General features: G+C 39.3%; 1 protein-coding gene across 2 annotated transcripts in view; it reads left to right on the forward strand.

Moving 5' to 3' along the window:
- LRRC27 (leucine rich repeat containing 27) overlaps positions 1 to 16,371 on the forward strand; it is a 1,872,580-nt gene extending 1,856,209 nt beyond the window's left edge. For both annotated transcript variants that reach the window (XM_044056815.1, XM_044056816.1), the window contains exon 11: positions 16,070 to 16,371. In XM_044056815.1, coding sequence (XP_043912750.1) covers positions 16,070 to 16,219 — 150 coding nt within the window. In that variant the 3' untranslated portion in view covers positions 16,220 to 16,371. The remainder of the gene's footprint in view (positions 1 to 16,069) is intronic.
- Positions 16,372 to 18,837: the final 2,466 nt, after the last annotated feature.

Consider the following 18,837-nt stretch of genomic DNA (forward strand, 5'->3'; position numbering starts at 1 on the left):
TACTCTCACATCAAAATTAATAGGCACTCTTGAAGATACCTAGGCTTCTGGCTGTGATCCAGTCATTGCCCGTTCAGAGCCCTGCCCTTCGGTCTCACCACAGCCTTCAGGGTGTTCACCAACTGCATGGTAGTGGTAGCAGCTCATCTAAGACTGCTTGAATTCAGAATGTTTCCTTACTTAGACGACTGGCTTCTTACTGCATTGATCAGGCATCTTCTGGTAAGAGCCAGAGATTACTATCAATCTGGCCAAGTCACAACTTCAACTAGTTCAATTCCTGGAGTTTATAGGGGGCTCGTCTAGATACAGTCAGTTGTCTAGCTGTTCTGCCTCAAAACAGAGTTCTTACTTTGAAATCACGTCAGAAAGGTTCTTTCTCATCCTTCTCACCCAGCAAAAATGGTACTCAGAGCCATAAGGTTGATGGCTACTGCTGCAATAACTTTAATACCCACTGCTCATTCTATGAGAATTCTTCAATGGTCTCTATCAGTGCAATGGTCCTTTCATTGACATCCCTTACAACATCAAATAAAATTATCTCAGGTTTGCAGAAGATCCCTGCTGTGGTGGATACACTCCAAAGAGATTTGTCAAGGGCATCCATTTATTCTTACTCCCCCAAATGCCATGTTGATCACAGATGCCTCCCATTTGGGGTTGGGGGGGCATTACTTTTAGACCGTTCAAGGCAAGTGGTCCCCAGAAGAGACCAATTTGCATATAAATGTCCTGGAGATGAGTGCAGTGCTTCTAGTGTTGCAGGCCCTTCAGAGCTCTCTTCCTCTAGTAACTATTACTATAAAAAATGGACAACATGTCAGTAGTCTGGTACATTAACAAGTAGGGGGAAATCAGATCTTACCCCTTTTACCGAGAAGCAGTGAGAGTTTGTCAGTGGGCTATCTCTTCCAAATGCTTTCTTGTAGCAATGCACATACCGGGGAAGTCCATCCCCTTAATGTTCACTTGTATATATTTCTGATATGATCTTTCTTTGCATACTGTTCTATTATGCACAAAATACTGCTTAATAACAAAGTCTTTACTTTACATTATGTATTATTATTATTGTCTGTTGTATTAATTAAGTGGAGCTTTTCTCCCCGGGCCTCCGCTGTAAATGGACCTCATCCAGTCGGACCATCCTGGTTAACAAATGTAAAATAAAATAAATTTTAGCAGACAAGGTCAGCAGGACCATCCTGATGCTGTTTCTCAGTCAATCAGTGGCAAATATGATCTTCCATGAATGGGGTCAACCAAGTTGTGATCTATTAGCCTGTCCCCTCAACAACAAATGCAGCAGATTCTTTACCTTAAATCCCCCTCAGGGACATTCACCAAGAGATGCTCTAGTCCATGTTTGGCCCTTTGGTCTCCTTTGTGCTTACCCTCCCCTGCCTCTAATACCGAAATTTCTTCAGAAAGTGCTCCAGTTGAGGAGCAAAGCAATCCTTATTGCCCCCTTCTGACCTTGGTAAGTGTGCTTTCCCTTCCTATGATTTCACCTAGTATGCCATCCATGGACACTGGATCCCAGTCCAGACCTCCTGTTACACCAATCAGGGATGTTTCATCCAGACATTGCAGGCCTCAAGTTGATCACATGGTTTATCCAATTCCAATGATGGCTAGATATTCCAGGCGTTCCTCCCCAGTTCGCCAAATTCTTTTTTCATCTCACAAAGCTTTGACTAGGAAGATTTATTAGAGTAAATGGAAAAGGTTTTCTTTTTGGGCTCATCAGAGAGAGATGGATCATTTCAGTGTTCTACTCCCTGCTGTTTTGAATTTCCTTGCATCCATCTTTCAAAGTGGGGCAAGTTTCTCCACCATCAAAGTTCAGTTAGCAGCCATCTCCAACTACCACATCAAAGATAATGCTTCTCCTTCAGCTTCATCTAAGTTATGGAAGGCCTTTCTTAAAGGTACCTTTTTACTTAGACCCCCAATTAGGGACCCCACTCCACCTTGGGACCTGACTTTGGTATTACAGACTTTGGTGCATTCACCTTTTGTACCTTCAGCTAAAGTTTACCTTAAGTTTCTATCTTGGAAAATCATCTTTCTGGTGACCATAAGTTTCTGAACTTCAAGCACACTGTTTGAAACCACTCCATTTGACTTCTAACAAAGACAGAGTTACTGTATGCACTAAGCCTTCCTTTCTACCAAAAGTTGCATCTAAAACAAATATCATCCGTGATTAGTTTACCTGTTTTCTTTCCCAAATTTGACAATAAAGGAGAATATACCCTTCATCTCTTAGAGATGTATATAGGCAACTTTGTTTTTACCTTCACAGGACTAAGGAATTTAGGAAAATCGATCAGTTGTTTGTCTCCTTTTCTAATAATAAGATAACGATAAGATAACAATAAAATGGGAAAAATAGTCACCAAAACTATACTAGCTGAATGGATAGTAAATTGTATTTCCTACGTTTATTCCTTGAGAGGCCTAACCTTGCTAAGACAACCAAGATCCCACTCAGCTAGGTCAATAACCACATCATCTAGAGCCTCCATTGATGACATTTTGCAGCTGCCACATGGTCTAATGCTCATACTTTTATTGCTCATTACAAATTGGACATCATGTCCATAAACAAAGCTACATTCAGTTCTGCAGTTCTCCAGAACATCCTTCCATGAGGGCCACCCAAAGTTGCCATATCTGAGGATTCTGTCCTATTCGTTGAGGAACAAATGAAAATGACAACATCCACATAGCCAAATGGGTAGATTTCCAGCCTTATGTGCAGATATAAAAGTTATGTACTTGCCATAACTATGCATCTGCGTTGTCCATTTTCATGCTTTCTCTACTACCCCCCCCCCCACTTCCCCCTATCCATGTCTCTGGAAATTTGAAGAGACCTAAAGGAATTGTTGTTGAGAAGCATAGTTCCTGTTTGAGCTCCAGATCTTTCAGCTATCACTTTTCTGTCATAGCAACATTGAGATTCTTTGTTGTGATATTGTATAATAGCAACAAACTCAATCTGAGGTAACACAGTGGTTAGGGACATTATGGGTAAGGGAGGAGCTCAAGAATCGGATCCTAGAATCCAGAAGAAATGGCCTCTGATCCGAACCCATTAGTTGAGGAAGAATGATACTAATGGAGGAAAGAAAGCCTGCTATAAGAAAATCATGTATTAGCAAATGGACAAGGTTTTCTAGTTGGTGCCAACAACATAACCAGCACTCATTCAGGTCTGGTCATTCTCTGGTTTTACAACATTTGTGTGAGTTACTATCCCATGGCCTTTCTTATTTCTCTATTAGGATTCATTTTTTGGCCATTTCAGTATGTCTGCCGATGAATTCTCCCCTTTCAATGCAGTCTTGTGTCAAAATGTTCTTGAAAGGGGTTTTACATAAAAGGCCTGAACAAAACTGGTGGCCCCAACTTGCGATCTTAATTTTGTGTTAGAGAAGCTAACACTTGCTTCATTTGAACTAGCTAATCTGTCTGACTTAAGGCTCTTAACATGGAAAACAGTTTTACTGACTGCTCTGATCTCGACAAGAAGGGTATCTGAGTTGCAAGCTTTTATGGTGAGTCAAATCTATCTAATTTTCCATAAGGAAAGGGTTTCTTTGAGGACTAATCCTTCTTTTATGCCTAAAGTGGTATCCAAGTTTACTTTAAGCCACATTATCCATCTCCCCATTTTCTTTCCTGAAACTAAAGATAAGGGAGAAAGGATACTCCATACCTTGGATGCCCACAGACAACTCAGATCCTGTCTTGACAGAATAAATCTTCCAGACCTACAGATCAATTGTTCATTCCATCGTATTCCCTTTCAGCTCATCCATTTTTCCAGGAAGTGAAATCTTAGCACCATAGAGTATAGCCACCCCCCTCAGTTAAAGGGTTTTGAGGCTTTAGGGGTCTCACCTCCATGTGTATGGCAGTAGTTGCCCGATGGTTCAGCAAGGGACTGTCACTTCCAAGACTGCCCTGCCGCCATTGATTCCAGCACTCCTGCTGGGCTCTGGTCTTCCGTGGGGATTCTACAGTGCTATTATGCTCATGGACATGCACCCCCCCCCACTCCACAAAAGAGGCAAACCAGAAAGCTGCATTGTTTCTCCCTCCCACAATGCCTTCTCTAACAGGTACCCAAGCAACTGTTCAAACTCTGGTCACTTGGGTGACAGTTGGGGCTGTATGCCTCTACACCAACAGATCTGGCTTTTGCTTATTTCTAGATTCTGAGTTTATTGTTTTCTTGTTCTCTTTCTGCCTTCATTGGGTTCTTCTGACTTCTCTCCTTTTCCTACCTGCCAAAGAGTTGGTGTTTAGATAGTTTAAATTCTTTGTGCATAATGGCTGAAAACAGTCAACAAGAGCAGTCAGCTTATCCAGTTATCAGATAATTAATTGAATGACTAGAATTTAAGTATGTTAAAGTAGTAGTGCATAGGAGATTCCCTCTTACCACTCTACTGACAAGCATTTTGTGATAAACACAAAGGGACTAGAAGACAAAAATATGAGTGCAGTCTTAATAAAAATATATAATAACAGTGCTGTTTAACTAGTGTTAGAAAGCATTTCTTATAGTAAGAGTGCCTGCTTGTTAATCGGTGCCAATAAATCATTTTTATAATAATTCCTGTTTGTTAACTTGAGTTAATAAACATTTCTTATAACAGCTGTGCCTGTTTAACTAGTGTTAATAAACTTTTTTTTTGAATAGTAACAATCGTTTATTAATTAATGTTGATAAACATTTCTTATAGGAGCATGTCTGTTTGTTAAATGCTATATCTGTTTTTGAATTCCAGCATATTTTCTGTTGTATATGCATGCAATATAACATTTAATTGTGAAAAGGAATGAAGGCATGTTCAGTTATTCATGGTATGTAGTATGGAGAATTTGTACTTGGGCAACTGTGCAGAAAAAGTCCGAAACTGATTCATAACAAGCAGTGTACTAGCACTTCTTCTTCTTCTTCTTCTTCTTCTTTCGGCTTTTCCCAGTTAGGGGTCACCACAGCGGATCACCTTGTCCGCTCATGATTGTCAGTGGAGTTTTACGGTGTCGAGTTGCCAACCCGGCGCCCAACCTTCCACAGAAGGCACACACATGCACACACTCTCTCCATTTAGGAAACGCCAGTAGGATCTTGCAGTATAGTAGCACAATGACATTAAACAGAGAAAACCAGTCTGTAGTGACATGCAGATAGAACCTAGTACACTGGAATAAACAGAGAGAACCAGTCTATAATGACAGATGGAACCTAGTACACAGGAATAAACAGAGAGAACCAGTCTGTAGTGTCATACAGATGGAGCCTAGTACACCGGAATAAACAGAGCAAACCAGTGTATAGTGACATACAGATGGAGCCTAGTACACAGGAATAAACAGAGAGAACCAGTCTGTAGTGGCATACAGATGGAGCCTAGTACACAGGAATAAACAGAGAGAACCAGTCTGTAGTGACATACAGATGGAGCCTAGTACACCGGAATAAACAGAGAAAACCAGTCTGTAGTGACATACAGATGGAGCCTAGTACACAGGAATAAACAGAGAGAACCAGTCTGTAGTGACATACAGATGGAGCCTAGTACACAGGAATAAACAGAGAGAACCAGTCTGTAGTGGCATACAGGTGGAGCCTAGTACACAGGAATAAACAGAAAGAACCAGTCTGTAGTGACAGATGGAACCTAGTACACAGGAATAAACAGAGAAAACCAGTCTGTAGTGACATACAGATGGAGCCTAGTACACCGGAATAAATAGAGAGAACCAGTCTGTAGTGTCATACAGATGGACCCTAGTACACAGGAATGAGTGATGAGCTTCAAATGGGTCAAAATATTCTGAACTGCAAGGCACATTTTTGTGTAGTAGGTACTCAGCAGTGGTGTACATTGCAAGCACACACACTACAGGACCCGTGCACATACAGAGACACATGTATACATATAGGTGAAAGTCTGTTTGTGTGTGTGTGTGGGGGGTTTGCAGTGTACTCCACTAATAACTTATACAATTCATTGCCTTTGCACTCATGTAACCATGTTTTATAGCCTAAGCTTAATCCTGTGTAATTTTACAGTTCACCTTGAGATGCAGTCAGTGGTGGGTGCACAGCACAGAATTCTGGGTGCAAATATGGCAGTATGGAGTGACCCCTGCCAGTTCTGTTTGCTTAGAGAGAGACAAAGAACCGAATAAAAGCCAAGTAACCTACGTTTTAATGGTGTTATGGGTGTCTGTTGGAGCTGGAGTAAGGCAGGAGGACAGTGATAAGCCTTTGCTTTGTCAGTTCACTCCTCTTTGATGAGAGAGGGCAGGCTGCATGCACAGGCACTCATTTCCAAGGAAGAAACCATGATGGATACCTTGCTGGTCTGCACTCTTGAGAGGGGCAAGTGACACGTCCTCACAGATACAAATGTTGCCCACCAAATATTGGGGAAGTATGGGACTTGAGTAATGAAGTTAGAGAACCAAAGTGCAAAAATTTAAAACCACCCCTGAATGATGTCTACTCTCAGCCAACCCTTGTCCCCCCAGTAATAAGAAAAGAATTAGCCAGTTGTCTAAGAGAGTAAATGGTGAACAACAGTCAACGAGGACAAAAAGAACAAAATAAAAAAAAATGCAGAGTGACTCCCAAAACAAGAACACCACCTAAAAAAAAATCACATCTTCTGTACTCATGATACCTTTATATACATATATATATATATATATATATATATATATATATATATATATATATATATATATATATATATATATATATATATATATATATATATATATATATATATATATATATATATATACCTTTATATAGCCTGCCATGCTGAAAACTGTAAAAAAGAAAAAAATACAAACAGCAAAACCACCATGGCTAAAGGCATCAAGTTTAATAAAAAACAAGCACTTTCCCGTTCTCAAATGAACGCTTCATCAGATCTAAAAACTACAATTGAGGAGTTAATTTGAGACCACGAAAGTGGTCGTATTTTATTAAACTTGATGCCTTTAGCCGTGGTGGTTCTGCTGTTTGTGTTTTTTCTTTTTTATTTGTTATTGGTGCAGCTTGGACTTTTGGTCTTTTGTTTGTATTGGTATGCTGAAAACTGTAAACACAACTCCATGCATTTTACCTTGCACCTTGGAGTGAAATCAGTGGTAGGTATACAGCTTTCATAGCCTGTGCATCCTCCTTAAGCATACCACCTGAACAGTTTGTAGCTATTCCTACTAGGGTGCCTAGCCCTGTTGTGCTTCTTGTATCTCTTGTACTGAGAAAGCACCAATGGATCAACTGAAATGCAGTGTGTACAGCAGGCCAGCCTGTGTTTACCTACTTGCAATATCAGTGTTTAAATGCATGTGTAGTACAGTTCACATGCAGTGTGCCTGTTCTGCTACACTGTCCACACTTGTAGTTAATTTTCTGACTCCTACAATCCTGGTTTACCAGGCTTTATTAACTCACATACACACAGTTGTCAGTGTAGTCTGTATATGTGTTTGTGTGGTGTCCTTTTATGATATGGATTAACCCTGACTTCACTTTTGGAGTGATTTCATTTCAACTACCACACTTCATGGTTAATTTTAACAACCCCTTCATGCATAAATGTCATCCCTGTTCACCAGGCTTAGATTTCTGCAGTATTGCTCTATGCTAAGAATGTGAATATTTCCTCTAACAGGTCTGTTTATACAGCAGCAAAGTTTATAGGCAGCTGTGGTGTATGTACCTTCATATTTCACCTAATCTTCTATAAGTGATATAATAGTGACTTCTGAACTGTAAAATGGGCTCAGTACACTCTACATTTCTCTGAGCTGAACAAAAGTTATAGACTGGGTTAAGTTTGATTCTACTACATGTCTCATATGTAGAGCAGACTGTCTGTAAATCCCCTTTCAGTGTTTTGCTGTCCATGGGATTGCAAAAACAAAACCCCAAAAAACTTGCATACAGTATTACTGCATTTGAATTATAAAGGCAGTGGTTTTATTATATCATTTGGTTGTCACATTGGCTTATACTAATAGACTGATATTATTTAATCTATAATTAAATAAATTTAAAATATTTAATTATATTTAAATTTTCTAGCACAAGTTCAAATGTTTAAACTTGTATTTAGTGTAATGAGACTCTTTTATCATTATTTGTATGTTTGTAATGCAGAGAAATAGAAAACTTTATTCAGTCTTTGGAAGGATTATATGCCTGTGGACAGTTATTCTGTGCACACTGCTTATTTCAACCTGGCAAAGGCTTTTGACACTATCTTTCATGCTATTATTACTGAAAAATTAGGCAAGATTAGTGTAAACCTCTAAATTGTCCAGTGGATTGCAATTTGGCTATCAAACAGACCCCAAGTTGTGAAAGTTGCTGGTTCTCTCTCTGAAGGTAAATTTGTAACTAGTAGGGTGGTACAGCAGTCAATTCTGAGCCCTCTCCTGTTTGGCATTTATTTTGCATACATCATACATCCAAGCGAATATCCCAGAAGCATGGTTAACCAAGTTTGATAATGACTGCAAACTGGCCACTGTTATCATCTGATTCACTGATACAAAACTGCTTTAGCAAGGGCTGGAATATGCACATACACTTATCAAAAATGATCTCATACTAAATGAAAAAACTGTAACGTACCATTTGGCAGAAAGGTTACCACAGACATGTTCATAAGGGAATTGGGTACATACATACATTCCCATTACGTTTTTAGCCCTTATGTTTTAAGTTCAAATAACCTGGAGATAAAAAGAACATTTACATGTTCCCTGTATTCACAAGGAACAAAGGTGCTAAACCAGGGGTGAGTTTGTGGTTACCCATCCATTCATCCAGATTAGATTTAAATAGTGTAAGAGAAGTACTTTGCTTTAAATGATAATGAAGGAGATACAAAAAAGTTGGGAGGATGGCTTAATGGCTAAGGTGTTTGCCTTACAAACCCAAGGTGCAGGGTTTGAGACTCACAAAGGATAATTGGCTAGGCTTAAAATGGCTCGCAAGGGCAGTTAGCTTAGTAATAAACTATGAACCTATGAACCTAAGTGGTATTATCTGTGATACATATCTGTCCCTCCAATATGTTCTATTTATGTTGCAAAAAAGATTGAGATGCCTTGAGCTGGTGTTTGTGCCCAACTGGACTTGCAAATATGCAGTAGGTCTTACACAGGACAGAGTCTGTTGAGGCTCTGTACATGAGGCAGAGATCACATCTCAGTACCCTGTATGACACAGAGAAAACAGAAGTCTTTGAGTCAATCCACATAGTTTTTATGATTTAAGCCCTTGACTTTTTTTTAGTAAGAAAGCACGGAGGATGTCCAAGTTGTGTCAGTTGTTTGGACAGGTACATAACGAAGGGGGCGTTATACTCGATTACCTGCCTGATGATTGCAGAATACAATCTAATGACCACATATCTGAGCCTGGAAGCCACAGTCCTAGCAAAAGGCTGTGCAATAAAAAAGAACTTTCATACAATAATGGATACATGGTGATCAAAAGACTTTGTCTACCTAGGTTCCCATGCCCCTAACTACTGGATCAGTTTTCAGGGGTGTGCTATCAGTGAGATAGTCACAAGGGATTTCTTGCTTGCCAAATGATACTATTATACATTTGTTTGCTTGTAGTTTTAATCCATAGTTTTGATACCAGCTATTGGTTGTGGAAAGGTCCTGTTGCAGAATCTTAGTGTCCTTTGGGGAGATTATGATGGCACTGACTTTACAGTCTTCAGAAAACTTGGCCAGCCTTAAACCCTTAGCAGTATCTCTGACCCCTGAGAAGTAAATGCCAAAGAGGAGTGAACCAAAGACTGAACTCTGGGGTACACTGCTAGTAAATAGGTATTTTGGAGGAGGTAGAATAACTCACCCTGTTTTCCTGGATGCCATTTGTGTGCCATCCAGTGAGTTAGAGAGGGAATAAAATTTTGCTGAGATATTTTATTTATGATACCAGGGTGTGGGATGGTGATGAATGCATTTGCAAAGTCTAGATATGCTGTGTGTACTGATTTGTCCTTATCCATTGCTCTAGTAATCTTCTCAAAGAAGTCAACCAAGTTAAGCAGGCAGAATCTGACCTTCATAAATCCAAATGGGCTTGGGGTGAGAGTTTGCAGGTTACCTATGTACTTATTTAATAATTCCACAAATATCTGTTCTATAGCCTTACAGATGAGGCTGGTCAGAATAACAGGTCAATAATTTCCCATGTCTGTTGATGGCCCACCTTTGTGTAAGGGGATGGCAGTTGCTGTCCTCCATTCGTCTGGCAGAAAGTTTGGAGGTCTGACAAATCCTCCTTTAGCTTTAGGCTGGCCAGTAAGTAGCTCAGTACATTATCCAGCCCCATAGAAGCAGTGGTCCTGGCCTTGGATAGTGTCTTAAGGACTTGTTCTTGGGAGATGATAGAAGCGGGCAAGAGTTCTAGGAATGTAGCATGGGAGAGGTGGGTGAATTTAGAGCTATGTTTATCCACTACTACATTGGCTGTATCCTCTGGGTCTGAGTATGTGATATCATTTACTCCAAGCTCTGCAGATTATTTGTAATGTTTCTAACATAGTTAAAGAACCCCAGTACTTGGTATGTACTGGACCAGGCATATGTAGCAACTACAGTAACCTCCAAGGTTCCTTACAAAAAGGATTCAAGACATAACAAGCCTTGCCATATGCAGAGCACCTTGAAGTCCTTTCCCTCTACTCAGTCTCCTATAGATTGCTAAATGGTGAGGTATGCCTGGCTTACATGTCATCTGCAAACCCCACATCTGTGGTTGCCCTTTGCCTGGGTGGCTGTTTTACCTCATATTTGGTTGATTTGATCAGGGTCCAAGGTTCCTTTAAGTTTAACAAGAACTGTTTTTCCATCTTGAGAGTTATATTTATTTTTACATGCAATGATATTTTCTTTTCTTGTAGAGACTGTTTATATTTGGGTTATTCCACAGGAGTTTATTTTTGAATTTGTCATTGTATTTACTTCAGAGGGGGGTCAGATGCATCTATCCAGCTATTTGCATGTGGAAAGAATTTAGTGGTAAAGGATTCCACGTAAGCACTGTGATCAAGTTTGAAAGGGACGTTGAATTTTTATCCAGGTCATCATGCAAAATCTATAGATTAGCTTTGGAATAATCTCTGAATACTGAGGTACTGGAGTATGTTTCTGGCTACATTCTTAAGGTAAATGTGACTGATTTGTTGTCTGATTTGTCCAGGGAGGGAGTTGCAATTGGTAGGGAACAGAGCTGTCTCATATTGGTGAGAACCAAATCCAGAATTTTATCACCCCTTGTTGGTGTTCAAACAAACTGGTCCAGAGAGTTTGTATTGATTTAGTGCATAAATCTCTGGGCATGCACATTACAGGATGTATATGTCTCCCAGTTAATGGAGGGTAGTTGAAGTATTCTAGGAGAATGGCGTTTGGTTTAATATTTAAGGGCACCATATTAGTTATATAGGTGTTATGGACCAATGGAGACATAGACTGGGTTCTATAGTTAGTTGTGATGTGATAAGGGATCTTCTTAATTGTAAGTTGGACTTAGAGGAGTCCCAGTTCATTATTTTCTCCAACAAGTCTGGAGGGAAGTGTTTTTTCTTTTTACAAATATGGAGACATTGGCCTTTAATGGCTTTCATCTAGTGTGGTGGGCCTTAACATGTGGTAGGCATCGGAACCCTACACTGGCGGGGTGACTTGAACCAATGATGATGCATGTATCAATGTTTTTCAGGGTAAGGAGTGCTTATAGGTAGTGGAGTTTTTTGTTTAGGCTCTTAGCATTGAGAAGCAATACATTTATGCTATCCAGATTCTGCGTTATTATATTGGAAACTTTTGAGGAACAATGTTGTCTAAATAAGTCACTATGGGGTGGAAAAAGGTTTTACCCAATATATGAAGTGGGAACAGGTGGAGGCCATCCCTGGCAAAGCAACAAGGACTGTCTACCATGCCCTTCCAAGCTGATCTGTTTTGAATCTCCTTTGAATGATCCCCATTGAATGATAACAGAAGCTAAGCCAACAGTTGAAGTCAATCTTTTGTTCAAATTGCAGCATTGTTCTTGGTGATGGTGAAATACTGCTCAAGGCTAGATTCGTACTTGCCTCAAACATTTAATTCTGAGAGTTCCATCATGTTTCTCTTAATACAGTCCAGGAAGGTACATCTCAAGTCATTTACATTTAGAGTACTATGACAGTGTCATGTGTGTACAAGTGGTGCGAGGACTTGTGTGCCTGTGTGATGTGGTGAATCCTAGCATCTGATATGCAACTGACTGGGATCTTCCATTTACACAACATGATGAGTGGTATATAAGTGTGTCTCACAATGGAGTCATCTCTGACTAGGATGTTGGATTGTGTGGAGGTTTACCTTTTGGGCTTTTGAACTGAGACACTGTGATTCTTAGATGCAAATTTTGAGGTTGGTACTGCTTGAATTGTGTGTTTAGGAGGTTGCTGAGGGTACCTGCTTTCAGGTTATATTTAAGAGGCCTTTGTGATTTACGTAGGCTTCTTTTAAGAGCCTCAACATATGTAGGTCTATATGTTTGGTCTGATCAGTGTATGATAGGTTTAATGTGGTGCTGTGTGGTACTGACACCCTGCTTGCTATTGTCTTCATGTGAGAGTTTTGTCTTCATGTGAGATTTTTGTTTTTAACAACATTAAATAACTGCATATATCAAACACTGTGTCATTTTTAACTAATATTAGGTGGTTTTCAGGAAACATGAGACATTGTCTCTGGATACCCATTTCAACCAAGCTGGTTCAGAGACTATTGAAAAAATGCAGATCCATAGTTCTGGGTGCTTGCTAATGTGGGCTGAAGGGGGAGTAGCACTTATGAAGTTTGGAGTTGATTGCTCAAGGTGATATCTGTCTGGTAGTGGAGATAATGCAGATACCCTTCTCTCATTCGATCATCATGTTTCCACCACAGTCAGGAAATCCTTGTGTCACACCCAGTTAATTGCCAAGGAAATATCTTAAAGATCCAAGGAAGTCATTGTACCACTGTACTCTCCCTTATTAGATCAGTCATTGAATACAGTGCCCCCTTTGGTATGTACAAATCCAAGCATATTGCTCAACTAGAAAGACCCTAAAGATTTCTAACCAAGACAATTAAGGGTCTTAAGCCCTTCAACTACCCCAACAGATTAACGTGAATGTCCTTATACTCAGTAGCCCACAGGACCTATATTTTGCTTTTTGAGCCATGAAAGACCCAATCCTATTTGACCTCCTACTTCTTTACAGAACCAGTGACTCTACAAACACCTGCGCTAAGGTCCTAAATCTACACCAGCAAATAAACAAGGCTCCCTGGAGAGAGAGATTCCTAACTCAACATATTCCTAGCCTATGTAATAAATTACCTCTAAAGGTCAAACAAAGTACTACTACATCTACCTTTAAGGCTAGTATTGACTGGATGGGTAGACACAAATACACCAGTGTTATGTACAGCCCTTCTCAATTTGTGAGGTGAGCACAATTAAGTGCTTGAAAAGGGTAGCAAAAACTTTTAAATTTGTCTGCTTAAATGTGTATACGGCTAGTTTTCTTATGGTCCCTGTGATCGCTTGCCTAGTATGTTCTTGTGTTATGGTCATGCCTTTGTTTCCCTGTAAAATGTTTGCTTACATTTCTTTATGGTTTAAATACATTATTTGATGTTACCTCCTTTTGATTAAAATGTCAAAATACTTTTTTCATTGCTTTTCTTTTCCTCTTTACAGAGGACATCAACATTTATCTGACAGCTCTTTCAAAGGCACCAAAACAGTGCAAACTGCAATGGTTGTTTTTATGTCTATCAATGAACATGACAAAGTAGTATGCCAGAATTATCTCATTTTCTTGTCAGCTGCATGGTGTTAATTTATTCGTAATATATGGCTACGGATGACTAACAGTATAAATCAATATTCTGCAGTGACAAATGATTAACTACATCCTCTTGTTCTCTCCATATATTTTCTTGAAAGTTGATTTCTTGTGGAGTTCTGCTATCTAATACAATTTGTAAAATGTCTAATCTCCCTTTTTGTAATTGTCAAAAATGTGTTTTCACTTTTATTCACCAATTTAGTTTATCAAAAATATTTTTTGGGACTTCAGAATATAACTGCTTACTGAGTTCTGGAAAAAAATGATTTTAGAAAATTTACTATATTTGCATCCATCTGTTAAATATCACACGTGCTGTGTACATGGTTATCTGGTATAATAGTTTTAACAAATACACTACATCATAATAGTGAAAAGCCTTGAAAAACTTAAGTAGCTTTATTTTTTTGTTAACTGTCACTTTAAGAGATACCCACATGCTAAGCATAAGACAGCTTCTTTCCAGAGTGGATTGTATTCCATATAAGGGTATCTGTACATCACTAGACATAAATAAAGCCTGGTTTAGCTGATTTTCTATTTTTATAACACTTGTATGATATTAGGCCTCCATAGTGTGCACTGTGTCAGATGATATGCATGACATTTCATTTTGCATTCTTTAGGGATTTGTCTTATTAGTTCCAACTTCTCACAGCTCATTACATTTCTGAGTTTTGCCCAAGGAAAATTCTACACAGTAAGATATCTATAGTTTTCCCAGGTTTCCCACCAGGTAGAGGCTAAGAAACCGTGTGACTCTTTCAGAATGCATGTTTATTCAAGATTTTGCTGATGTAAAAATTTATGAATTTTTACTCTTTAAGGGATTTGTCATGGCAGATGCATGAGCAGTTCGGGTATGACAGATTGGAAAACTGACACCCCTAACTGGCAAAGTTATTGTGAGTGGCAAAGTAGTTCCTGCAGCTGAGAAAGTATTCTCCACGAAAGCAATTAATATAGGTACTTTCTGTAGCTGTAATAAGTGGGTCTGTAGACGTTAGTTTAGAGATGGCAAATAAAAGGAAGTAATTGAAAAATGTACTGACATTCTCTGTGCAGCGTTAAAAGCAGCAATTCATTTCACATTCTGTATCAATAGACAGTATAGTCAAGTGGGAAACAGCAATAAAATATATTGCAGAGACACGAGTTACAACTTAAAAAGAACGTTTTGCTGAATGCCAGTATTACGTCAATATTGCAGCCACATCAGGTAAATTTTGGATGGAATATTACCTTTATTCTCTGTTATGAACAATTGCTACTGGTGCATTTTGTATACTACATATATATAATACAAACTATCAACACATTGTTTTAATCTGAAAATGCTGTGTATGGCATCATCTACCAGCATAATCATTTACCAGCATAATCATTTTTTTTACTAACTGCATCAAAATTTGTGCATAACAATACCTGTATTGTGTGATACCTACATTTTACTGTATGTTAAGCTGTTACTCAGGCTTTTCTCCCTGGTCTTTGTAATGGATTTTGTCCAGTAAGCATATCTTAGTTAATGAAATGTATTGAATTAATAAATAACAAACAAGTAAATTAATATTGCATTACAAACCCCTTAGAATGATGGTAAACAAACTATGGAGTGGAGTGGAATGATTGTAAATAAACTAATCTTGCACAGAATATCAATATATGGTAAAACCTTCAGTTTCTGAACATAGTGGAACTTTATGCTTAGTCCTTTGGTATACAGGTAAGATTTCCAGAGGTAACAAATCATTCTGAAGAGAAGAAATGTGTATTTGTTCAGCAAGGGGAGATAGTGTAAGATGAAGTGTTTAACGTATAGAGCAGGATAGTGTTTTTACACATTTCAAAGTGATAGGTATGCCATGATCTCAAAGTTGATACATTTCATGCCTACAGAGCGAGAGGCTGTAAATTGAGGAGAATCAATTAAGCAATTTCTGAATATGGGATTGGAGGTTTCACTTCTCCAAAGTGCATTTTTAAACAGCTCAGTGCCCTATGTCATTTGTGTAAGCACACACAATATATTCAGCACAGAAAACCACTTAGTAATTTTTCACAAATTGATCTCAATTCTATGTTTCTCTTACTAGCTTGAAAAGCTGCGAGCAGAAGTTGCTCTAAGAAAACTTGAGCAAGATCTTCCAGTGGAATATCAATTTACTGCATTTACTGGCATACCTTCAACTCAGCGGTCAACCACAGCATTACCTCGAAACATCTTTTCAAGCAATAAATTCTGATGAAGTGCATATTTCTTTGTAACCATTAAATCCATTAAATAAATGGTTTGAACTATGGTATTACCTATTAGATTAATATTTCGGTGAGATTAGTAAACTACCTTCTTAAAAGGTCATTTGGACTATATTAAAATACATTATTTTGATTATGAGACTGCAAAATAATTTCATTCAATTATCGTATAGCAACTCTCATCTAGCGTTAGAATCAGAAGATTCTGAAGTATATGAAATATGCTTTACATTATAAAAAGAATATGCAACATGGCTACTTAATTTTGTTTAGAGTAAAATATCAGTGTTAATGGTAAGCATTCAGTCAGCTATCAGTGACAGTGAGAAATGTGGAAATTAGCCAACATGTTTTTTGCCTTGGAAGATGTATACCTAATTATTTGAAATTCTATGGAAACATCATTGAAGCTTTTGACAGTGATATTCTTGTTGGCATCATATATCTGGATGTATCTAAGGCCTGCAACTCCATTTTTTCACGAACCAATACTTAACACATTACACATTTTGGAATATAATCAACATCTTTATTCCTAGGAAGTGCAGGATAAGGCACAATGCAAATAATAAAAATAAGTGTACCACAGAGTTCCATGATAATACCTTTTTTGTTTACTGTGCATTTGATAATCTTGCCGTTATCACCAAGTGTATGGACATTAGATTTTGCAGATGATGCTAGGTAGAGGTCAGTGGTTACTGATGGATGAATCCTGTACATCAAAGCATCATTCTGTGGAACTGCACATATCATCTTTTTGTTTGGAAAGCCTGTTTTCATTAAAAACATACCATAAAGATATCTAGTACATGAATACTGTACTCAGAAACATGTAGATATGTACATCTCTAGCACAGGAACAAGGCATAGAGATGACTGTAGCATAGATTTGTTTTTAAGAGAAACTGGTTACCCCTAGAACCCTAGCAATTGATACATATATCATTCTAAATTGCCTGTAGAAGACCCCTAAATCACATGATTGTGCACAGACTGAGCAAGTATGTGACTGAACAATTGATGTGAGAGTGTTCAATCTCGCCTTTGTTCTTACACATGGGTTCAAGCTCTGCAGCTCGAGGACATCTAATACCCACAATCCTCCTCTGCCTTTACCTCAGATCTAGTTTGCGCTGCTGCATACAGATAAGAATTTATCTATTCTGTTTAAATTTTCAAAACTTCTTTAAAAACTAGTCAATTAAAGTTAGAGTGTGTGAGTGGATTAGAATTCCTTAGTTTAGTTTAACGTAGTTTAACTATCGGGTATAGAGTTTTTCGGGGCCTACCACCCTTACTTGAATCACTTTTGACTAAAAATTTGTTGTAGTCTTGCTTTCTTAAGCAATTGACAATCGGACTTTCAATTACCGGATTTGACATTTTTACTGGATCTGACTATTACTGGACTGGACTGGACTGTCTCTTTCTCTTGTCATTATGTCTGAGAAAATAAAATCTGGCTTCAAACGTTGTCAGTGTGGCCAAAAGATGTCGGTCACAGACAACCACAGTTCCTGTGTCTACTGTCTTGGCCCTCTCCACTTACAAGAGGACTGCTCTATTTGTCACTCTTTTAGTGGGAGGGCATGACAGATAGGCGCAGGAAACTGATGGATAGAGGATTGTTGAAACCCTCTTTCCAGGAGGCTCTGGATGCTTCAGACCAGGCATCCAAGTGCCAAAGTCATCGTTAGATCACGGTTCCACAGACTGTGTTCAACTGTTGGCAGTTTCGAGCCTCGAGTCTTGGAACTGGTGACGGAGCTCCCTCCACCGACTTTGCTGAGGTCGGCTCTTCTAGGCCTTTCCGACACCGATGTGGACCGTGTGGTGCAGAAACTGATGGAGCATACGGCCCTATCCAAGCTTATCTCGGTCTCCTCTCAGTTGATGTCGAGACTTGAAGGCCTGCCACTATCTCCACCTGTTCCTCCTCCGAGACCTTTCCAGTCTCTGAACTGATGATTGTGGAGCCCACCTCGACTCCATCCGATCAAGATCCGTCCTTGGTTCGCTCCTGTTTTGGGGATTCTTCCCATTTCTTCGAACCGGAGATACCATGAGGAAGGTGTTGTCTACCCAGACAACCACATCAGCAGGTACAGCTTCTCCTCCCCACAAAGGACCGTTATCCTCCTCTGCACCCACGTCCGGGCACCAGTGTCTCAGCCACCTGGAGGTGCCCCTCTTCCTCGGAGGCTTCTTCGGATGCTCCCCACGAAGAAGTCCCTAGGAAAAGACTGTGTAAGAGGAGACACTTGGATTCTCCACAAGAATCCTTGACATCTGATACTGACTTAGATGAGTCAGAAGGGTCCCCTAAGTCACCTTCAGAGGATGTCTCTTTTCTGACATCTTGGAGATCCTAAAACAGAGAGGTGACTGGCAAGCCCTTCCCTTCTGAGGATGAGTCAGTTTTGCTGAAGGCATTTGGTGCCCGCCTTCCTCCTCCTGGGTCACTCCGCCCTTTGATGAGTTAATGGAATTAATTGCTCACTCCTGACACGGTGGAACCAGTCCCTAGGAAGCCAAATAAGTACATCACGGCACCACAGGACAAAGCTTACCTCACCAAAGGAGTTCCAGTGGACGCCATGGT

Source organism: Protopterus annectens, chromosome 14.part0 (genome assembly GCF_019279795.1).
Source record: "Protopterus annectens isolate FY-2018-M chromosome 14.part0, PAN1.0, whole genome shotgun sequence".
Classification (NCBI taxonomy): Eukaryota; Metazoa; Chordata; order Ceratodontiformes; family Protopteridae; genus Protopterus; species Protopterus annectens.